The following is a 24438-nucleotide window of genomic DNA, read 5'->3' on the forward strand; positions in this document are numbered from 1 at the left end:
TGGCCATCAGGAAAAATCCATGAAGGACCTGGAGCCTTATGAAATCATTGATGCCTCAGTGCTATTGACAATTTCATCTCTGCACTGGAGGAGCGGGGCCCATCGCCTGAGCTGCTCCTTCTTGCTTTTATCAGGGTACTGCTCTTCCTAGCCACACTCTCCCTGCCCCCCTCCAGCACCAAAAAATGAAATGTTCTGGGTGAATTGATTTGGGGCTCAGCCTTGATCCAGTGCCAGCATTCAGCCCCTCACACGGCCATGGCTGCGCTGTTAGCAGGGCCTGATTATGTGGATGCTCCAGCAGGAGCTGCCACATCTGAGTTGGAGGAGTGTGGAGATTAACTGGTGTCTGTCCAACCATTTGTCACACAAATAACAGTGCCAGTGGAGTGAAATACTATAAATCATTTTTTTTCCAGGATTGAAACCTTTTATCAGTTGTGTCACTTCCATTATTCAATGAGCGATTAGTAACAGGCGTTGTGCTCGAGCCAGTTAGTGAACAACTGAGTGAGCAACTCAGAGCTGTGGCTTCTGAGGGGGTCTGTGGCACCAGCACCTGATGTAAACCCGGGAATTAATATTTATCCTGGCAGGCCACATGCAGGCGTTACTCGGGGTTTTGCTGGAAAGGTGAAAGGCAGCACAGCTTTGGTGTGAGTGTCTTAACTCATGGCTCAGTCCCTCAGCCATGCAGTGTTTGTGTGGGCCCTGCCTGATGTGTTCAAAATATGCAAATATCAAATCCATCCTCCTTTTCCCAGCTTCATTCCAGAGCTAACCACAGCAGCTCCCCAGGGATTTCCAGCAACCACAGCTTTTGAAAAAAAAGTCAGATTACAAAAGTCAAATTACAGGGATGACAACCTTTGTGTAAGAGCGGCCACAACCCTGAGCTGGATGGATTTGTGCAAAGATCTGGGCAGATTCTGGGTAAAAGCAAATCACAAACATCTTCAGCTTCGTGGTTTTTATATTTTTCACTGGTATTGTGCAAATTAACATCAAATCTGAGGAGCCCACCCAAGACAGCCATAGGTGGTGGCAGCTTCCTGTGGGTGAAGCCTTTGGAAATGCAGTCTGTGGAGAGGAGACAAAATGTTGTCTCTGCCCTTGGAAAGAATTTTTCTTTCCAAGAAAGAAAAATTTGCCACTGAGTGTCTTAGTACTTAATTTCTGTCTGGGAGGAGGGCTGGGTTAAGACTCCTTCCCCAAAGAGACTGAGACCTGTGCAATAAGCATTGCTTGAGCAGTGAGTTTGGGAAGATAAATTGGGAAGTTTGTAAACTCCTTGTGAAAATTCCATGCTGCTTTGTCCCATTGCTGCCTTTTAGGTGCCTGTTTAACTGTGCAGGCTCTGAGGAGATCTAAAATGCAAAGTAACAGATTTATCCTAAAATGGTTTGGTTTGGAAGGGACTTTAAAGCCCATCCAGTGCCACCCCTTGCCATGGGCAGGGACACCTTGCACTGTCCCATGCTGCTCCAAGCCCCATCCAACCTGGCCTTGGACGCTGCCAGGGATCCAGGGGCAGCCACAGCTTCTCTGGGCACCCTGTGCCAGGGCCTGCCCACCCTTAAGGGGAAGGATTCCTTCCCACTATCCCAATTTCCCTCTGGTGGTTTTAAGCCATTCTCCCTTGTCTTGTCCTGTTTCCTGCTAACACAGCCAAGTTTGTGGGTGTTGTGGGTGCACTGCTGGGTGGGAACTTCTACCACACTCAGAGTTCCAGTGGAACCCTCCATGCCTGGGTTTTCCTCCTTGTACTGAAGGAGGGGTCTGTGTTTTCCACAGGGGGATGTAGAAGCTCAGGCAAAAAGAGAGATGGTCATAAAGGTCTTTTCCAGCCTAAATGATTCTGTGGTGAGCTTCCTGTCTTAGTATGATCATTCAGGTTTATAGAGAAATAATCATCACAGGTGGCTGAGTGCTTTGTAGGGAAAGGCCTTGACACAATAAATCTCTCCAAACCGGACTTTTCCAGTGAGGAATCCCTACTCTCATATAAGAAGTTGCACCACAAGCAAAATGACATGCTATTAACTACTAACACCTAACACTGGCAGGTTGGCTCCTGCTTATTTTCACAAATGATGAAAATTCACAAAGAATTCATGTTTATATTATATATACACACATACCTGGGGCTTGTATGTTGTTGTGTGCCTCAGTTTTTATTTTCTTAGTGTGAACTTTTTGCAGGAGGGTGGATGGTGTGGATTAAAGGTGAGCAAAATGGGAGATGGTAACAATAACTCTGATTTCTATTCAATAGTTTACATTTCAGAGTAAGTCAAAGGTGGAATATCAAAGTGACACTGATGCCTATCCCGAGCATTAGGAAAATCAAACTCTTCATCATTTGTATCTACAAAAAATCTCCAGGAAATGAGAGCTGGAAGAAATATTTTATAAATACTGGTCCTGGTTCAGTCTTGATTTGCTTTCTTGGCAGAAGTTCCTGCATTCTTCCTCCAAATTCTGCTTCCTCTTCAGCCCCCCACATGATGCTTTATTCCAAATGACTGGGAGGTGTTCAGTGAAGGTGCATTTTATGTTGTGCAGGAATTGTTTCCTCAGGGAGCTTGGGCTGATGACCCTTCCATGACAGTGGCAGCTTTGCCAGGAAGGCAGTTTTGATGTCCCATCAAGCAGGGACTGTTGTCAGAGGTGCCACTCCCGCCAGGTGTCCTGTCCCTGGGTGTCCCCTTTGATCCTGGGTCCCTCTGGCTGTGGCTCCCTCGCTGGGTCTGGTTTCCAGTGCCACCCCAGCTGCTGCTGTCACCTGAGCTCTGGTGGCAAGCGTGACACTGAGCCCAGGATCAAGGTAATTGGATGGAAATGTGGATATCTTTGAAATTCCAGAGGGTCCAATATCTTGGATCAGATGGAACAGGCTGCCCAGGGGAGAGGTGGAGTCATTATCCCTGGAAGTGTTCAAAAAGTGAATATTTGTGGCACTTTGTTGTTGGGCTTTGTGGCATTTGGGCAAACGTTGGACTCAATAATCTCAGAGGTCTGTTCCAACCTCTGTGATGCTGTGAAATCTAATTGTGTAGCCAAAAAAAAAAGAAAAAAAAAGGAATTCAGTACAACAGAAAAAGTATAATACAAGTTCATATTTAGGGTTGAGTCTCAGATGTACTGGCACACACTGCTCTGTTATAAATCAGAAATAAGCCAAGGTGCACTGCACACTCCTGGATTGCTCGGGTAATTAATGCCTGATGGTTACAAGTTATTCCAGTCGTATTTCCAGTTGTAAAAGATGTGAGAAAAGCAATGGAATGGAGTCATAAGCTCTGCTTGCTCACTGCTTTGCTCACCTGCAGTAAATCAATAAAGATTTCTTTCAATAAAAATATTAAAATGCATTTAAGACAAATTTTCAATAAGCACTTGGGGGGGTAGTTTTGCATTTGAATTACTGGAGTGGGGCAGCTGGGGTTTACTGTCATGTAGCATTAAAAGTGAAAAAAATCAATGGTGATCTTGACAAATCCCATTTTGTCAGGGAAATATTTTTGTTTCCTCTGCAGGAAAACCTCTTATGGTTGTTTTGTGTATTTTTTAGTCCAGATGTGTACAAAAAGTGGTGGCAGGGTGACAAACTGATTCCCTTAATTCCATAATACCTCAGCTGGCCTGGTGAAGTCGACCAAAATTGGAGGAACTAACCTTAGGAATGAGTGGCTGGAATGTTCCCAGCCAAGGATTTGTTTTGCAGAGCTGGAGCTGGGGATCTGCTGATCACAGCCAAGCCGTTCCAGCCCTGTTAGATAGCAGGAGTCAGGGTCATTAAATAATTATACCTTTGATTAGCGGCTTTAACTGTTCATTGCCTTTGAAATATGATAGTATAATTTAAAGCTTTTATTAAAAGACAATTTTTCTAGGTGGTTGAAAAGGATTTTTTGTGTGTGTGTAGAAAAGAACCATAATTTTCTGCTTCAGATAATGAAAAACTGAGAAAAATGTTTCCAATTACCATTTCCTTTTTGTCAGTTGGAATCTTGTGTGTTTATAGTGTATTGGAAAGGCACTGAAATCCTTCAGTGGGTCTTTTACCTACTGCACAAGTTTGGATGGAGAAATATTGCAAGGAGGGGAAAGAGAAAAAAACTAGAAACATTTTTGAGAAATGTTTAATTAAAGTAACTTTTTTCCCCTGTCACCAGCAGAAGTATGAATGTGTTTTCATTTTTTTCCCCCTTCATTTGAAATGTTCAAAGCTGAAGAGAAGCCAAACGTAATTAACTATTAATATGATTTGAAGTATTGCTTTTAGAGTGTTTTGTGGGTTTTAAATGGAGCATGGAAGGGATTTCAGTTGCAGAGGAAAAGAAAGAGTTGGGGTTTTTTGTGCCAGACATACAGTTTTAGTTGTGTTTGGGGAAATTTCTGTAACTCAGCACTTCTCTTAATTTACTTTACATCAACTTGTTTTTTCCTGAGTGTCTCGGAGTCCAAAAAGGGCATATTAAGGGCTCTTGCCATATGAAATATCTCCCCATTTTTTTTGGTCTATTGGGACATATGTCCTGATAATCCCTCCTGCTCCAAACAGAAATGTTGGGAAACTTCAGGGTCACGTTCAGCTGTTTAGAGATGGTTCATTGTGGAAATCTGGTTTAATAAATAGAAAAAAGAGTGAACATACTCATCACCCCTTCCCATGGCAGGGGTTGGAACCAGAGGGTCTTTAAGGTCCTGTCCAACCCGAACCATTTTATGAGTCTGTGGTTTTGTATAGGATCCATGCACTTGGTGGCATTTTTTTATTTTAAAATTTAGTGTTGGACAGATCCTGAAATGCAATGTATCCAGTTCATTTTACTTAGAGATACATATCTATGTGTAGATCTATATTGGATAGGCCTGGGGTTTGTTTGGATTGGGGGCGGGGGGGGGAATTTTTATCATTTCTGCTTTCACATAGGATAAGACAATGTCAAGCCCCTTTACAGTTGCAGAGACAAATTTGCATGATCTGAGAATTCTCCTGAGCTGCATCTTAATGAAATAATTTCAATCCTCTGACCAAAGAGTGGGGTCTTGTTGGACAAGTTGCTGCCCAAGAGGAAAAGAAACTCCCCAGCCTGCCCTTGATATACCCACACGTGGTGCAGGAAAACTTGAGGACAAGCAGGGGAAGGAAAGGCTGAAGTTCATCCCTAAATATTCAGCTTTACCTTCTCATCCACCTCTTATAAATCGATTTTCCTGGGCAAATGTCACGCAGATGTTACCTGGGGAAGCTTCCCTGGCCTATGCTGTGGGAGGAGGGTTTTCCTGAGGCACCCCTTGGTGTTGGATGGGTGCCCAGGCAGAGCAGAGCAGTGTACTAGGGCTCGTTCCCATCACACGGGCAATGGAAGCACATGGCACAGCAGCCCCTTCCCCCAGCCTGGGTGCAGAGATCCCATTATTTCTGGTAATTGATGCTGAGGGCTGTGGCGTGCCTCATTTAATCAGCAGTGCTCAGCACACTCCAGGGATGTAATTCATGCACGCTGCCACCTCCAACATGGCTGGCAAGGCTCGGACACACAGCCGAGCTTTTCATCAGCTGCCTGAGCACTGTTTATCTAATCAGCAAAGAACTCGGTCACAGCCACACCAGAGGTGACATTAGCACATCTGGAATTCCTTGCTGCAGCGCTGGAGGGAGGTTTTCAGGGTTAGGCTGTACATGTGAACGCTCTCCCAGGAATAAAAATGTGTTTTCTGCTTATCAAAATGTAAAAAAGAACTCTATTGGAGCAGGTTGAAAAGGGTTAATGCAGTGTTTTGTTGACTGTAATGTCCTGAGCATCCTTAGAGAACTTCCCAGGTAACAAACAGATGTGTTCTCAGATCATACATGGGTTTAAACCCTTCCTACAAACACCTCCTGCTTTTGGAAATAATGCTACATGATCATAGTGGTAGTAAACATATTTACTACAGAACCTGACTAATCAAAACTAGCTAGGACAAGCAGATTCATTAGCAGAGAATAAATAGCAGTCCCATTAAAGAAAGCAAACACAGAAATTCTGTCTGCAAGGGGCTGGTCACAGCTGTAAAGTTATTGCCTGAGCAAATACAAGGAGAGATGGTAATTGGGAGTGATTAAGTTTAATTGATTCCCAGTTCCTCCATATCTTAACAAAAGGCTGTGCTGAAACCTTGTTTCCTCCTTCCTATAGCAACATACCTCTTCTCACTCTGAGATGTGCAGGTGTAAAAGCTGTTTTTACACAAATTGGGGTAGTTCAGCTCACGGGAAGCACTCAAAAGCATCAGCAAAGGGATGATCAGTGTCTCCAGATCCATCTGGATGTCCTGCCAGAACTGCCACCACTCCCTTTGTAGAGACAAGGAAAATTTCTCCACTGAAAGGGTGGTCAGGCATCAGAGCAGGCTACCCAGGGCAGTGGTAGAGTCACTATCCTTGGAGGTGTTCAGAATCTGGGTAAAAATGTGGCACTTCGTGGTGTGGCCTGATGGCCATGGTGGTGGTTTTTCACATGTTGGGCTTGGCCTTGATGGGGCAGCCACAGCTTCCCTGGAGCCTCAATATCCCAGGAGCCAGTAAAAGCTAAATTAAATACTGGGAAGTTGTTAACTTCATTCCAGATGTTTGAGGTTTGAGACCGTTTGTCTGGTTTTTTTTGTTGTTGTTGTTGTTGTTGTTGTTGTTTTTTGTTTTGTTTTGTTTTGTTTTTTGTTTTTTTTTTTCCCCTGGAATCTTTAGTTAGAAGCCCGTCTTGGTGGCATTTTTGGAAGAAAACACACTTCCAGAAATTACTCCAAAATCAATCTGCCTTGAAGATCATTTTTAATTAGAGAATTTTGCTGTTAGATAATGAAGTATTTCTTACAGCATTTTATTGGTTATTTACAGTTGTTGTTTATTTGATTGAGCATATGTATGATAGAGAAAATAGATAGAGATAGAGATTATATGGATGATAGAGATAGAGATTATATGGAAGATATAGATAGATATAGATATACATATAAATATACATATATCTCTGGAGCTTTTGTTGGGTTAACTGTAGGACCAGGAAGTGAATCCAGAGCAGACAAACTGAATATCCTGGGAAATAATTCAAAGCTCAAGCAGGCAGGTGATGACCTGCAGGGCCTGTTCCAGCCTGATTGTGGGTCTGGAACAGCAGTGTGTAATTCCAGGGGCAGGCAGGGTAGGATGGCTCTGCTCTCCCTGGCACGTCAGTCACCCTGCAGAGGCTTTGCTTGGCAGTGTCCAAAGAGTTATTGAATCCTCAAGGGCAGGAGAGCACCTGGAAGAAGCAGACAGGAGCCTGATGGATGCCAAGGATGCACGTGGATGTATCAGGACCTCTGCATCTCTGTGGAAAAAGTCCATTTGTGTAAAGGGAAGGGAAAGGCCTGACACTTAACACATTCAAATGGATTATTTAATCAATAGGTTAATAGAAAAGAGGGCTGCAGGTTCACTCCTGCTCACACAAACGTGCCATTAAAGACTGAAAAATGGGAAAGGTGCTGGGAAAGAGTCTCTGTGCACTGGAGACCATCTTGCCTTTCAGAGGGGTGCCAAATCTCGATTTTACCTATTTATATGTAAATGTTTCAGAGGAAAAACAAGTTTTCTGCAGGGCAATTGTGGCTCTCCAGTGCGGAGACTTCTTAAACAGGTCCTAAAATGAGAGGGTTTTTTCAGCTTGAAGGATGCACCCAATAAAAACACTTTTAGATTTGATGATGTCACTCAGAATCCAGTTCTCCTTTTCAGTATGGAGCATTAAAGCCTGCAGATGGCTTTATTCAAATCATGCCTAGCTTAGCAGTCAAGGGGTTATGGCAGTGGTCTTCCAGCTTTAATTCTTCAGCTGAAAATGGAGCTTTTTCTTAAAGCCTGCAATGAATTGCTTCATGTCACTGTTCCTTTTCCCTGTGAGCAGCTGTTTGGTCTGAGATCCATGGGGCATTGCAGAAATTCCCTCATAAATATTGAAGGAAGATTTTTAAATTCCTGTATCCTGGTACTGGCTGTGTTGTGGGGTGTTGATGATGTCCTAAAGGGTGAAGGGTGTCTGTGGTGGGAGGGAGAGGGGTCTGAGGTCCCTTAGAAGACTTCTGAGTCCAACCACCAAATCAGCACCACCACTAAACCCTGTCCCATATCCAGATGCCATTGACACACTTTGAGCCATGGTAATTCCAGCAGGTCCGTGTTGCTGCTGTCGGGTGTCCTGGTGTACTCAGATGTTTCCTCTGGTTCCTGTGTGATGAAACCCAGCCTAACCAAAACATTCTAAAGAGGGTGAAAATGTGCTGTCCCCTGATGAGCCTGGGAACAGAGTGCTTTTGAGCCATGTTTTCTGCTAATTGTGAAGCAGTAGCTCAGAGGATCTCAAAGTTTGGGTCAATTCTAATAAAACAAGGGTGTTGCTGTTCTCTCTAAAGAATAGACTTTTTTTTCCCTCCTTTCCAAATAAACACTGATTTTGCAGTGAGGGAAGAATTTTGGAGCAGCCTAGGATAGTGGAAAATATCCCTGCCCATGGCAGGGGGATGGGACAAGATGGGATTTAAGGTCCTTTCCAACCCACACCATTCTGGGATTTTATGGTTCTACTTGCTCTGGGCTCAATGCAAAAAGTATGTGTTGGTACAAGGATTTAAGGTCATGACATCATCACCTCAGTTTCTAAAGGTGATGATGTAAAAAGGAGGTTTAAGGCTGAACTCCAGGCACCAAGTGATCCCCACAGGCTTTTGAAAGAGAAGGAGCTCGTTTGGCTGTGTTTTGTCTTGAATTAAGTCACATTTTACAGTAGCTGTTTTGTCCAGTCCTGTATCTTCTGCACAAATATTTCCTGCCTTTTTTTCTTTTTTTTCCTTTTTTTTTTTTTTTAACTTCTGCTGGTCCCTTTTGTCTATTCCAGTAGCAGATCCATTTAATCTTGTCAAATCGTGTCATGTTGTGGTGACTGAAAGAAGAATCACTGTGAATATGAGGTTTTCCACATCAGCTGTGGATTGCAGGGGCTGAGTGGTCCTTGTGTGTGTTTTCTGTGTTTAGCTCTTCATGTGTGAACAGGCTCGTGCTTGTATTTTACTTCACATGCTTTTTGATGTTTCTTTTCTCCCCTTTTTCATTGAAAAAAAGAAATTTTTTTTTTTTCTTCCTCCCCCCAACCCTTCTTTTTTCTTTATTTTTATTCTCTTTTTTTGTTTTCTCTCTCTTCCCCTCCTGCTCTCTGGACGCAGCCAAACGCAAAGCTTGGAAACTAAACTGTGTTGGTAGCCTGCGAAATATTTACAGCAGCAGCAGCACCAACACCGAAGGTAACAAACCCACCCGTCCCAGACAAACACCTCCTCTCTCTCTCCCCCTGGATTTTATCCCACTTCTCCAGAATTTTGCCCTCCTTGCCTCCTCTGTCCCTTTCCCCCTGGAAATGAGATTTGCCCCAAGCATGCGTGTTTGTTTCCACCCCGTGTTTGCAGAGTCATTCCACTTGGTCTTTTCATCTTTCTGTTCGTGCCTTTTATTTTGCCATTCATGTTCCTTTCAGCTTACTTAAATTTTGACCTTTCCCTCTAGTCGTGGAGTGGTGATGTTTAAATTACTTCAGGAACCCATTTTCTCCTTTTATTTATTTTTTTTTAAGAGATACATATATATATTTTCCCTTTCTCCATGTGGGCACTCAATGTAATATTTCCCAAGTTATTACGGTTTTTAAAAGTGTTAGTATCAGGTGTAATGATCTGTAGCCAAATACAATAGTGTGCCATGACATTTAAGTAACAATCTTAATTTGTTTTGTGCAAGCCTTCTCCATAATGCTCTTTGCAGCTCTAATCCAGAGGCGAGACAGTGCCGGGTCATTTGCATGTGCTACTCTTGCTTGTAAATTCTGGATATTGTTGTATTTCTAAAGGTCACCTGGTGCCAAAGTTCACAAATTGACTTACATTGCTTTTTTTTCCCCCACCCAAGACAGCCGTCATGCCTTTTGTATAATAGCACATGGAATTTTATGTATTTATTTCCCCCCCTCCACTCTTCACCTTCATTTGAGCAACACAATTATCAACTTACTTTTTTTTTTTTTTTAAACATATATATATTTTTTGTTATTATTACAAATGTCAAAGGTCAGAATGACTTGGAAGCCGAGCAAAGAGGAGAGGGGGGGAGGAAAAAAAAACACCACCACCATCTCCAGCAGCATGGAAGAGGGATGGTGTAAGGAATAGGGAATGCAAAATAGGTCACAACTCAGTAATCTCGCTATAAGGGAGGGGGATTTTTTTTTTTCTTCACTTAAGTGCCAACCAAATGGGTCAAGTAATCGCAAGCGCATGCCCTAACACTAATTGACTTATTTTGGAATGATTATAACTGTAATATTTTTCTTAATGTCACTGTTTTCTGGGCTGTTGATTTTAGTGATTGCCAAGCGGTGGCATTAAATCTCTTGTAAATTTTAAATTGCATGCTATTTCTGTAAACAAGTCCCTCTGTTCACATCCTGATCATTAACCTTTGGTGATTTATATCACCGTCCTTTTTTTGCACAATTACAGCCCAGGCTGCTGGCGGGGGCCTGGTGCTCCCTGCCAAAGTGTGCACAGGAAACAAAAGTGGGGTTTTATTCCAGCTTGTTAAGCCAGCCTTTTTTTTTTTTTTTTTTTTTTTTTTTTTTTTAGTATAATTTTATTTCATTTCTCTGCCTAAGTGTAAAATTATTGCCTTTCAGAACTGCTAAACTGGCTGGTTTGAGCCTTTTTTTGTCTTTTCAAATATGAATTCAAAATATGAAAAGGCAGGAGGTGACTGTCAGATATATTCATAAGTCTTGAGGTTGTCTTTATTCCACATAGACACCTAAATAATTTCAAATTTTCTATTTGCTGTTTACACCTCCCAGCCCAATTATCTATACATACCTCTGATCAGGTGTGTTTGTTGTTACAGGTTTAGTGCTTGAGAAGCTTGTGATTTTTTATCTACCTGTTAATAAACTGCAGCAGAGGAACAAATATGTGGAATTCCCTCATGTTTCACAGATCAAATTTTTCTAGGACCTGTTCTAATTTGAGGAGCCTTCTATCTTACTGCTCAAACTAAGTACTGAAGGCACTTTGCTATGGGAACATGGTCCTTCTGGCCATGGCCCAAAAAGTTTTGACACACAGCATCAAAATGAAATTCTAAAATTGGGCTAGTGTATCATTTTTTGGATGCTTTGTCCCCCAAAAGGTGGAGGTTCAATGCTCATAGCTTTGAGCTGGTACCGTGAGCCTTTGTGTGAGAGCTGGAATGGTGAGCCATGCAAATGTGGAGTTAATGAGCATTGTAAGTATTAAAAACCACATGTTTAGATAATTATGCCTTCAAAAAAGAGAACGATGATGGGAAATGACAGTCCAGAATAACAAATCTGCTTTGGTCCTTGGCACACGCTTGCTCAGTTGCACTCACACCTCTTTACACAGCAAAAACATTTCTGCCAGGTTCAGCCCCAGTTTGCAGAGCACTCTCACCATTTTTAACACCCTCTTGGTGTTTTTGGGAGTCCTGTGGGTGCTGATCTCAGGTGGAGCTGGAGGAAGGTGCAGCCCAGGTGCTGCAGTTGTGCTGTGGGTGGGTGATGCTGATGCCTTTTTGGGCTACCTAAAAACAGGGACCAGACAAAATTAAGATAAAAGCTGTTAAATTTATTGAAGGGCCTTCAGGTGCATTTTGGGTAGATGAAGCCCCCCAGGGGCTACACCCAAAAAATGGATGGTCAGGGGTTTTCATACTTTACAGTATACTTATATAATATATTTATAAGTTTGGTGCATTTGCATATTGGGGATTAATCTTCAGGTACAGCTTCAGGTAATGAAGTAATTTACCCCAAGTTTGCTCCCCCAATTCACTTTCTTTTACATTTCTCGAGGCCTGAGGCAGTGACGTGTCCTTGATTCCCAGGCCTGGAGAGGAATTGTTGTGTCTGCCCCAAATGGGAAAGCAGCAGCTCACACTGTGTGTGGAGTTTAGAGTTATAGACTCAAGAAGTGCAGGATTACAAATACATGAAGAATATAAAAGCTAAAATCCTAAGGCCTCAAAGGACCCCACTGTGAGGGGGACTCTGTGCTTCAGCATCCCCATCAGAGGGGCTGCTCTCCCCTGGCTGTTTCACAGCAAAAAATGATGTTTTGGGTGGGATTTTCACCAGGGGTGGGATCTCAGCTGAAGGACTCAACCTTCAGAGGGCATTACAGAATCACTGGGGATGGAAAAGCTCTCCAAGGTCACTGAGTCCAACCTGTGCCCTGTCCCCACCCTGTCACCAGCCCAAAGCCCTGAGTGCCACGTCGAGGCCTTCCTTGGACACCTCCAGGGATGGGGACTGCACTCCAATGCCTGAGCACCCTTTCCATGGAGAATTTCTCCTGATGTCCAACCTGAGCCTCCCCTGGCACAGCTTGAAGCCGTTTCCATTCTCTTGTTCCCTGGGAGCAGAGCCTGACCCCCACCTTGCCACAAAATTGCAGTTTCCTCCTCTGTCAGTTCTGTCTCATTGCAAGAAATCTTACTTTCATCGATTTTAGAGTTTGCCTAAACCCTTTAGTTTTCAGATTTTGGGGGTTTTCCATAGGGAGCCACTGACAAATGAGAAAGTCCCATGTGCTCCCTGCATTGCAGGCAGCCAGGCTTGCAGCAATCCTTTGGTTCTTTAGGGGGAAACATGGGTAGTAGCAGTGAGTTTTGCTTAAAACAAGCCCCACTCTGATTTTAAGAGTACCTCGTACCTGTTATCATGGCAGTATTGTTAAAATACAGAATTATTTCTTCTATATCAGCAGATTTAAGGCCAGGTTGGACAGGGCTTGGAGAGACCTGGAATAATGGCAGGTGTCCCATGACAGGGGTGGAACTGGATGATCTCTATGGTCCAGTCCAGCCCAGAGCATTCTGTGATTCTGTGGTTTTGCTGCACAGCAGGAAGGATTATCTTAAGGAGTTAAATGTCTGTGCTCTGCATGCGTAAAGATACTAAATCCAGATTTTTCGCCTCCTCACCGTTGCATGTGTGATTTCGGTTGGATTTGCTGGGCACTGAGGGAAAACATTTTTGTTTGGATACTCATGAAGTCCCAACCTACCTTTGGTTCCAAAGTGATGCTGTTGCTGCCGTGGTGCTGTGCCTGTGCAGGAAGTTGCATCCTGTCTGTCTAAACTGAATTTTTTTTAATTTTTCAACTTGTGTTGTCTTGGCATCCAAATAAAACATTGAGCCCCATGAGGCAGGGGGTTTCAATGCCCTCAGCTGTTCACCACCACTCAGATAAATGTGATCTAAACCAGAATAAAACTCCTCCAGTGGAACACAACCTTTACCAAGAGCTGTGGGCAAGCGATAGCAGAGCTCCATTGTCCTGATAGGGTTGATTTTCAAAACTAATTAGATTTAGACACTGGGTTTGGAAAGGGGAGAGAAGTATTAGCATAGCCATGCCCAGTGGGACATGGCACAAATATTTCCTTAATTGAGGCTGCTAATAAACATACTTATCTGCCAAGTGAGGGGGGTAATTCACACCGAGTGGCAAAAGGTAACGAGACCTAACGTGTGTGGGACGTTGTAAACAAATTGTGCGTTGTAAACAAATTGTGTGTTGTAAACAACTCCTGTCCCCTCCCAGGGCACCCCAGCAGCTCTTCCCTCTCCTCCTTTTGAAAGGATGAAGGGTTATGGTGCTTTAGCAAGAGAGATTTTCAGGAGAGAGAGGAAGAGGCGATGAAAAAGGAGCTTAAGTAGGTCTGGGTGTTACTTGACGCAGGCTTGGCTGGGATTCAGGCTGTAACCTCAGCTCTTGAAGGTGCTTCAGGAGCATTTGAAACATGCCCTCAAGGGGGGTTTTGGTGCTGCACTTGACTTATTGTTCCTGGGAAGTGTTTTCTGTGTGAGTGTCACCACCCTCCAGATGTGCATGATGAGCAACTTAATTAGCAGCAGCATCAGCATCCTCTGGTATCAGACAGCTGTGTTGGGCAGAGATACAAATGCACAGCCTGGTTGGCCTGGAAGCCAGAAGATCCAGTCTTATTCCTGGTTCTGGCAAAATATTCATAAATGCCTCTTAGAAATACTTTAGTATTTATTTGTTTAAAAGCCAGCTTTTATGATGGGTGTGATTTCTGCACAGCAGAGAGGAGCACTTGCCTCCCATTGACTTTCCATGCTGAAAGGTTGGACCAGGTGATCCTGGAGGTTCCTCCCAACCTGATCTTCCAGGATTTTGTGACTCTGAATTGTGCCCATCACTGGTGCAAGGTCTCAGTGGTTATTTATGCAGTTCTTAATATTGAGAGCAGAATAGGTGGGGAGTGGAAATGGAGACCAAGCTGATTTGTGCACATTATTTAGAGCCACTCCTGAGAGATACCAAGAGTGTGAGTGCTTCTACATTCCCTAGACTTTAAATGGAGTTCTCTGGAACAAGTTATGGACTAATTGTATCCTGTGGTAATTTTCAGTGTAGTTTTCTAAAACTGCTCTCAGCCCCACATCACAAACACGTGGGATGGGGAAGGCAGTGAGGCCGTGCCCTGAACGTTTGTTTTCTCTTCCACAATCCATTGCTTCTAAGAAATTTTATCTCTTTGTTTTCCAGAAGTGGGTGGGTGTGGCAGTATCTAGTTTTTGGCAGAGCAAAATAAATTTGAACTTGGGTTAAATGCAGGTGACTGTGGAAAGATGATGGTGAGAAGAGCATCCCTGGAATCCCAGAATAATTTGTGTTGGGAGGGAGCTTAAAGCCCATCTCATTCCAGCCCTGCCATGCATGGGGAGGGACTCCTTCCACTATCCCAGGTTGCTCCAAGCCCCATCCAACCTGGCCTGGAACATTTCCAAGGATGGGGCAGCCACAGGTGGGCACCTTGAAATTCACTGATTGCGTGCCTGCTTCCACTAAAAGGAAAATATCTCTTGTGCTTTTCCTTCCATATCATCACAATCTCACAGTTTTGGCTCATTTCCCATCCCAGCCACCCTTCCCTCTTTAAAAAAAAAAGGCAAAACAAACAACAACAGCATTTTAGACATCTCCTGTTGATAATAACTTCCAAATGGAAGTCGGTGGCAGCTGGTTCTTCACACTTTAACCCTTCCTCTGCTGCCCTTCCAGGAAATAATTGATGACTGATTGGCCCATTAACCTTTTTTCCTTTAAAAAAAAAGTAAAAGTTTGACAGCCGGGACTTGTGTAATGAGGAGGGATTCCTGGTGAAATCAGGCTGATGGCTGAGTTGCTTGCCCCTGAGGATGCAAAATTAGCCCCGTGGGACCTCGTCTGCATAGAAACTGGACACAATTAGTGTAATATCCGGTGTTATTAATGTAGTTTGGAGTAATTGGGCAGGTTGATTTCGACAGGTTGATGGTGCTAAAATACTATTATAGTGGACCTTTCCATGAATAACTGTTAAACATGGAAAACTGTTTAATAAAATTTTGTGATTGGGCTCACAGGGATTTAAATAGCACAACCTATAATTTGACTGAAGACTAAAAGTGAACAACTTCATCCTCCCACCTGGATTTTCCTGTTCCTGCATGCTGTGCTTAAGGACGTACAGGAACAGGTTTGTTCCTTGTCTTCTGAAGGAATTGCCCTGGGGGTGACGTGGAGCAGGCACTGCTGCTTTGTTTCACTGTTGAGCTTGGGGGGGAAAGAAAAAATTGGTGTGTTTAAGCAGAAAAAATTAGGGAAGAGGTCTTCAACCAGCACAGCTTTTTGGGGAGGAAATCTGAAGCTACAGTAGATATGGAATTATGGAGTTATTAAGGTTAGAAAAGGCCTACAAGATCATCAAGTGCAGCAGCTAGTCCAGCACTGCCGTGTTCACCACTAATCCACATCCCCAAGTGTCACTTTTACAGATCTTTTAAAGTCCTCCAGGGATGGGGACTCCAAGGCCCCTTCCAAGGCCTGACCACCCTTTCCATGGGGAAAGTCCTGCTGCTGTCCAACCTGAGCCTCCCCTGGCCCAGCCTGAGGCCGTTCCCGCTCCTCCTGTCCCTGTTCCCTGGGAGCAGAGCCCGACCCCCCTGACTGTCCCCTCCTGTCAGGGACTTGTGCAGAGCCACAAGGTCTCTCCTGAGCCTCCTTTTCTCCAGGCTCAGCCCCTTTCCCAGCTCCCTCAGCCTCTCCTGGGGCTCCAGACCCTTCCCCAGCTCTGTTTTCTTCTCTGGACCTCAAACTGTCCTTCCAGCCCCACCTGAAAATGTGCTGCAGCTTTCCTGGGCTTATTTGTCTTGAGCAAACCAGCTCCATGTGTGTGTGATCAGCATTATTAAAGAGGAGATCAGAGGATTCAGTGGTACTGCAGAGACCTTAACTGTGTTGTCCTACAGGAGACAGTGCACAGGACTGAATGTGACTTCATTTATTGTGGAGTAGATCTTCCTCATGAAACCCTGAAAGCTCTGCTTGATAAACGAGGCTTTGTCCATGATTTATTCATGACATTTTGGGTAATGTTTCTACCTGTTTGTTTGGAACACAGTGTTGCTAAAACGGAGCAGTTGTAGCTGTGCAGTTGCATCATTCATCTTTGACCCAAGTGGATGACATGGAGCTGTGTCAGGGAGGTTTAGGTTGGATTTTAGGAGAAGGTTCTTTCCCCAGAGGGTGCTGGCACTGCCCAAGCTCCCCAGGGAATGGGCACAGCCCCAAGGCTGCCAGAGCCCCAGGATGGTTTGCACAAATCTCTCAGGGATGCACAGGGTGGGATTGTTGGGGTGTCTGTGCAGGGCCAGGGGTTGGACTTTGATCCTTCTGGATCCCTTCCAACTCTGGATATTCCATTTCTTTTCCCACTAATCCCATGCACTGTTTTTCAGTAAACCTGCTGCTTCAGATACCTTCCTGCACCTGAAAATAACCTTCAGCTCAGTGTTTGTGCCCACCTCAAGGTGCCAAGTCACCTCCTGCCATTTCTGAGGCATCCTGACAGCAGTGCGGGTGCTGGCCTTGCTGACGTGGAGCTTATCCAAGAAAACCCTTTGTCCCACAGCTTGGGAGCACAACTGCCAGCAGGCAGCAGTGCTGTCTTTAAATGTGGTGCTGGATTTGTCCCTGATCTTTGCATGTTTATGGATGATGAGGGAACACAGTGGTGTCATGGCTCTGAATATATAATAAGTCATTATCGGACAGAATGTTCTTTCTGAAACTCGTTATGGCTGATGTTCACCAGAATTTTGTGCTCTATTATTCTTTTCCTTTCATGCTTTGTGCCAGCCCTTCCCAATGGCACTTGCTCTGTTTCAGCTTGATTTTTTTAATTTGGCACTGGTGTCCCATGTGTAGGTGGGGTGTGTGTCCATTTATTTCAATTGTGCTGGTATTTCCATGTGCTGCTCCTCTGGCCTGAATACTTGTCCTTATCCTCCAGTAGCCCTAAGGATATTTCACTGACCCTCTCTCCTGGCTTCTCAGATCATTTTCTCATCTCCCATGTCGGACGTGGATGTTGAATAGGTTGAACTGATTTTAATCCTGTGTTATAGCCCAGTAATTATTATTATCCCAGTATTTATGCTGTAGAGGAGAATATGTCCACATCTGCTTTAATATATCTGTGCTTGTAAAAACTGGTTGAAAGAAAAGGGTAAATTGTTACTTCTTCTGTATTGTCAGCTCTTCGCGGTCCATTCATCTTTTATTTTGTGGCACCCTTTGATTTTTACATTATGCAGCTTTTATCACCTCAGGTTTAAATCTAAATGATGCTTGTTGGCCACTTTATGTTTGATTAAGGTACAGGCTCGATTCCAAACTCAGAAACACGGGGACTGACTATTTACCCACACCAATGCTTTAGCTGCATAACATTTGGAGAGAAAAAGCAGTGGAATCCTGTTTTTTTCCTGGTGCCCTGTGCAGGGCAGGATCAGCCTCAAACCTTGTGTCCAGACCTGCAGATACAGGATTTGCACAATCCCAGAATTGTTTGGATTGGAAGGGACCGTCAAGATCAGCCAGTCTCACTCTGTGCCATGGGCAGGGACACTTTCCACTGTCCCAGGCTGCTCCAAGCCCTGTCCAGCCTGGCCTTGGACATTTCCAGGGATCCAGGGGCAGCCACAGCTGCTCTGGGCACCCTGTGCCAGGGCCTCCCCACCCTCCCAGGGAAGGATTTCTCCCCGGTATCCCATCTAAACCTACCCTCCCTCAGCTTAAAGCCATTGTATAACAGAAGCTTTTGTCAACCAAGGTTTTGTTTCAGCTACTTTTCACTATCCTTCACTTAATGTTTCCTCCCTATTACATTTCCTTTTTTTCTTTTTTTTTCCAGAGCAAGAAGAAAACTTTGAGTTTATCATCGTCTCTCTCACGGGCCAGACTTGGCACTTTGAAGCCACCACCTATGAGGAGAGGGATGCGTGGGTCCAAGCCATAGAGAGCCAGATCCTGGCCAGTTTACAGTCCTGTGAGAGCAGCAAGAACAAGGTATGGAGCACACAGTGATGCTGCCAATAAGCCAGGGGTTAGGTGAGGATGACAGCAAATTCTGAATTTTAAGTCCATACTCTTCAAGATGTGTGTGTTACCCCCACAGCTGAGCAGGGTTGGAGCTTTCTGAGGGAAGAACATGGCCTGGGAGGAGCAGCTTGCCCCTTGGAATGCTTTCCTTGGATGACAGAAGGAATTTGCTCACCTCTCCTGTCAAAACAAATGTTTAAAATCTGAAATGTCTTCAGCCAATGCTCATTTTTGGGAGAGCTTCTGTGTCTTGAGTGCAGGTGTCTATAAACACTTCACAGGAGAGAGCCAGGTGCTGAGTGGTGATTGAGGGAAAGGAATGGCCAGTAATTGTCCAGAACTGTAGATCCTTTAGTATTACCCACCTAACACTTGTCTTTCCTGATTTTATACTGCAAGGAAGAGACTCATATTTTTAAACGAATGCCTGCTTTCATTGCCCTGGTGTGCCAGAGTGGATCAAACACCAGTAATTACCATCATCATAACACAATTTACTTCCCATTTTGTGCTAAAAAGTGGGTTTATTTCCAACATATATTCTTGAGATGGAGGAAAATCACAGCTTACACGTTTCTTGCTTTGCATGGGTTCACATATTCTGATATGTGTGTGTTATCAGAGCACAGTAGGGGAAGTTTGTAAATTAACACCTACATAAAAAAATTAATATAAAAGAATAAACAGTGGCTGGGTAATGGCTCAGAGAGGTTTTTCTTGCTGGATTCCCAAAGCATGTCAGAAGAAGTGGCTGGAACAGCAAAGGGCAGTTGGCTGGATAGGTTTAGCAGGTGTCCCATGGAAGTTGTGTCTCCACATGGATATCCACAAGTCCTGCTTAAATCACTTAAAAAATAATACATCAGGGAGCCCCCAAGGTAGTTTAGCTGGCTAGAGCTGACCTGTACATCAGGAAAGTCTCCTCAAACAGAGGTCATGGGCAGGTCATCATGGGGAGCATTTAAATGGGAGCCAGCAGGTCAAATCTGACCTTTGGGTGATGAAAAAGTTGCAGCTGCATCTGCAAGCCGTCCCTTAGTCTTCATTAGCACAAGCACAGACATCAATAAAAGAAATTAATCTTGTAAAATAATACAAGATCTCATTTATCTCGAGAAGCAAACCTACAGTGTGGCTGCTGCTCTTGGGAAGAGCAGGGTTCATCCTCAAGCTCGATTTCCCTCTATTAGAATCCAGGCTGGAGAGCCCAAAAGTCTTGGAGATGCCAAAGGATCCTTGAGAGGCAAATCAAGACTTGCGGCTCCTTGACCATGTTCATTTGACCTTGGTGGGCTTAGGGTTTGCTGTTCACTCAGCTGACAGTTGTGTCATTTGGGGTTTTTGGGTTCTTGCTGATCACTCATGTCTCTAACTCCGCAGTCCCGCCTGACGAGTCAGAATGAGGCCATGGCCCTGCAGTCCATCAGGAACATCAGAGGCAATTCCCACTGCGTGGACTGCGAGGCACAGAGTGAGTACAGCCTGTACCTGCCTGCAGCTCTGACCTCTTCTCCTTGGCCAGGACCTGGGGAACACCCAGCCCTGGCCTCCCTGGTGTCACATCCCCTCTGTTGTTGGCACATTTCTGCTTCCTTAAGGAGTTTGCTTAACCAGACTTGTTTGATCTTAATTTATGCTCAATATCTGCCACATCAAGTGCATCCTGATTTTTTCCCCTCGTTGTTTCACGTTGAATGTCACCATTTCTGTACTTCCCTTCTATGAAAAGGCAAAAAGTTTGCTGTTTGACATCAGTCCCTTCCATTTCCCTCCTGTTTTGTGTGGTGAGGGCACACGTGCACTGGTAATACTTTCAAAGGGGTAGAGCTTGATTGCTGGTTTTTTGGTTTGGTTTTTTTAGGCTTGCTTGTCAGAAGAAACCAAAGTCATTGCTCATTATATCTGGATACTAGAAAACTGATTTGGGATTTTTTTTTTCCTTCCCCTTTGTGTTTCTTTCCCCCTTTTTTTTTATTTTTTTAAAACATTTACTTAGTGTTCAGAAGAGTGTTCTCAGGAATACTTTGAGCTGTGCTTCACCTCACTAACCCCGACTGAGGCCATTATTCTGGTGCTCTTTAGTTCCAGGGGTTTGCAACAAAGCCACAGAAAGGAAGTTCTCTTGCTCTAAAGCAATTAGTTGTAGGAGCTGAAGGACTGAGAACTTGTACATTTTTATTTCTTTGATATTTGGAAGTCAGAACTTTCCTTGTGATTTTTACACATGCAGTTTACAATGGAAAAATATTCACTTATTTTCCTTCAGGTGCGATTTTTATTTTTAAAGATTGGCTGCTTGGGATTTTGACTCAAGGTCCAAGCCATTCTGACACACCAGTGTAAAAGGCGCATTTGTACACAAGTGCAGGTGCTTTTGCACCAATAATTTGGTCTCTACTTTCACTCTTGAGTGATTCAGCACATGCTAAACCAGGGAAGAGCTTTGTTTGAGTGGTATTTTAGCACCTGGAGCCCAAAGCGAGTCTTATTTATTAGTGTACTTTCAGAGTGACCTGGCAGTCATTGGGATTTCCCCCAAAGCTTTGATACAGCTCAGGAAGAAGGCAGGAAGGATGATGTGCTGTGGATGAGGAGGAGGGGTCTGGGAGTGCCTACATGGATATTGAGCTCATTTGCAGCACTCGGTGCTGCCTCTGAGCAGCCCATGGTGGGAGTGGTGCTGAGTCCTGCTCCACTCAGGGTCCCATTTTCCTAGCCTTGCTAACTAGATACATCTTTATAAAATACACAAATATATTATATTTTCATATTTATGTTTATGGGGGGTTATATTATATATCCATAAGATACAATCCCTTCAGTGCAGACAACATCCACACCTACAACTTCCTCCTGATCCACCTCAGCTCCAGTCAGACGCCACACTATCCCCAAGGCTCGTGTTTCTCTCCCCAGCCATGCACATATCCCAGGATTTATGCAGCCAGGCTGGGTGGTTAATCAGGAAAACATTTGTGGAAGAAAGCAGCACTCATTTTTTGTTGTTTTTTGGGGGTTTTTCCCTTCCCCCCACCAGCCAATCTGGTTTTCAGCCAGATTGCTCATGGGTCAAGCTGGACCCCCATACGTGGTGCCAGCGGCAGGGATGTGCCAAGAGCACCTTGCTGGGAGAAGCCAGAGAGGGACAGCCCATTTTGACAACACTCTGTCATGTAGCTTTTATGGGAGGATGGTTTTGGAATCTCAGCTGGACTTGTTTGTCTTCTCAGAGATAATTTATACCCTCTTTGACTCCTCTTGCTGTTTGACCTTCCTGATTTTTAGGCCACTGTTGTTCCTTTGGAAAAAATGTGAGATATTTCCAAAGCAATGGATCTTAAAATGTAAACACACAGAGGAGGTGAACCTCAGCCTGCTGCTTTTTCTGCAGGGCTTTGCTTTATTCCCTTCCTGCCTTGCCTGGGCAGGTCCTTACCCCTGGAGCACTTAACATCACAAACCCCAACACTCCGTGGAGCTCTGATGCTGTTTGCATCTCCACAGAGCCAGATGTTTGGGAGCACAGGAGTGTGAGATGCTGCCATCCCTCAGCTCTATTCAAGAGCCATCAATCTTCCACTTCAGAAGTCTCATTCTTTCTGGAGCTCTTTGCCTTTTGAGCACTTGATGCAGCACTTTGTTTCACCAGGGAATTCTGCCTTGTTGGATGCTAATCCAGCAGCTGTGTGCTGCCAGCGTCGGCCCTTTGGCAGCCTCCAGCTGAAGTTATTCAATATTCTCCTTTTAACATTCCCATCCCAGAGCAAGAGAAGAGGCAAAGTGCTCTTTAGAAGCTGGAGTTTGTGCCCAAGATCTGATTTCATGTTTCAAAAGCAAACTGGTGTTGCCTTTTCCCAAAGCAGCAGAGTCCTGGTGCTGACTGTCTGGAGAAGCCACCCAAGGTGATCCAATTGTTTAGGGAAGCCCAGCTGAATTTCTGGATTTTGGCTCTGCCAGAGAATAAATATGAGTCACTTCTTTCAAGATATCTGGAGACATGAAACATCAGGTCGTTTGCTGTTGTAGGAGGGTTTAAAAACATGGATTCTCATAATGAGTTTTCCAGTCCAGGAGTCTGATCACTTACTCTGGTGTATTTTGTACTTGAAAACCAAGCACTGAGATAAAAATTTGGGCAATCTTGTCCTACCCATCACAAAATTCAATTTTTCATGCAGAATAGAAAAAAAACACCTCTCAAACATTAGGAGAATTGCAAACTTTTCTCTCTCCTGCTGCAACTCAAGATGCCTTCACCCCTGCCTCTTCTTTCCCTGGCTCTTCTGCTCCTCCTTCCAGCAATTCCCTCTGCCCAGCCCGGGGATATCTTAGAGCTGCTGACCTCAGGAAGGTTCAGCCTTTCATCATCTTCCTTGGATCCAAAGGGATGCGTGAGACAATGGGGAGGGGTTATTCTCCTAAGAGAGTTTTCACCACCAGATGGTGAAGCTGATTGAGGTGCGAGTCAGAGTGAGGAAGAGGTTTTCAGGGAAGGACTGAGCCAAGTGTTTTTGAGCTGAAAATGGTAATCTGGATAAATTCAGTGCTGCTAAGAAGCTCATTTTTTGTTTGACCAATTTTAAGTAAAGCACTTCTAGCTGCAGTGAGTGGGCTTTTTCTTCCTTTTACCATCCACACCTTGATGTCCATGCCTGCCACGTGCTTGTGAGCATCCTCCAGTTCAGAATTACTCCCACCATCAGCAGGAAAAGGGAGCTGGGTTTGTATCATCTTAAAAGGAAAAAAACCCTACTTTGAATAGTTACAGCTTTCTAACGACTTGTGGTGTGAACTGGTGATAATAATTTTCAATTCTATAAGGAGCTCAGCCCTTTCCTCATTTGCCACTTTCCCACTCAGCTGTGTGTTGTCAAATTGCTGAAATTGAAAATAACTTCTTGGTAAAATTTCATGGAACTTCCTGGTTGTTGTTTTGGGGGACTCCTTCAGTCGTAGCAATGCTGGCAACTGAGAGGCTCTTCCAACTCAAACCTTTCTGTGATGCTCTGAAGCAGGTGAATATTTATTTAAAGCTTTTTTTCAGTAGAAGATGCAGTACATGTGCTTCAAGTAGAGAGGTGTTTGGGAGGGAGGTCAGGTCCTTAACACCAGTTCTCTCAGAATAATTGGAATAATGTAAGTTGGTAAATTCCATGCCCTTGCTTCATTCTGACTTCATGCCTCTTGGACCTCATTGCACTTTGGATTTTTGTGAGGATAGCCCTGGCCTTTGCAGGTCAGGGGTTTCATCCCAGTCACAGTTTACATATTTCAAATTATTCCTTGCTGTGTTCAAATTTATACCAACAAATTGAAATTTTGGGGTTTTCTTAGTGTGTTTCAGAGACACCACTGATTCCCCCACTGGCAAAACAACAGTGGAGGTATCTGAAGATTTATGGAATTAAAGGAGTTTGTTGTAGTTGTTGTACCAAAAGCTTGGAAAGTGTGGCAGGAGTTTTGTCTCACCTGACTTTTTGGAGATCTGAAATGCTGTATATCTATAATGTAGATAGTAAATTATGTATAATATAAGACTTGGTATGGACAGGAGCTTTTAAACAAAATATGTGTTTTTCTGCTCAAGTGGAATAAGGTGGGAGATTTTTCTTCTTGGTTGCATTTTTAGATTTCAGTGGACTGGTTAAAAAATGTCAGTAAATGCCTTCAGTGAAACGTGGGACTTCATAATTAAAATTATCAGCTTTCCTTTCCTATTTTTTGTCCAAACATGACATTGCAAAGAACTAGAAAATGTTTTGTTTCCATGTATTTTGACTGCCAGAAATAGCTTTTCAGTTATGGGTTACACAAAGTCAAGATGAGTCTTCGGATTAATTTTTCAGAAGAGAAGGAAACTCTGGAAATTCATTTTCTGTCAGCCCCAAATTTTGGTTA

The 24438-nt window shown here is 43.9% G+C and overlaps 1 protein-coding gene across 8 annotated transcripts in view; it reads left to right on the forward strand.

Annotated features, from left to right (window-relative positions):
* Positions 1-24438, forward strand: part of AGAP1 (ArfGAP with GTPase domain, ankyrin repeat and PH domain 1) — a gene marked incomplete at its 5' end in the record, with an annotated part of 302933 nt that overhangs the window by 244176 nt on the left and 34319 nt on the right. For 5 of the 8 annotated variants that reach the window (XM_083865718.1, XM_083865713.1, XM_083865715.1 and 2 more), the window contains 3 exons: positions 9250-9327; positions 18353-18507; positions 19921-20011. In XM_083865718.1, the coding sequence (XP_083721844.1) occupies positions 9250-9327; positions 18353-18507; positions 19921-20011 (324 nt within the window). The remainder of the gene's footprint in view (positions 1-9249; positions 9328-18352; positions 18508-19920; positions 20012-24438) is intronic. The other 3 variants (XM_083865719.1, XM_083865714.1, XM_083865712.1) reach the window with 1 other exon arrangement.

This window comes from Zosterops lateralis (assembly GCF_965231275.1).
Source record: "Zosterops lateralis genome assembly, chromosome: 7".
In the NCBI taxonomy this organism is placed as follows: Eukaryota; Metazoa; Chordata; class Aves; order Passeriformes; family Zosteropidae; genus Zosterops; species Zosterops lateralis.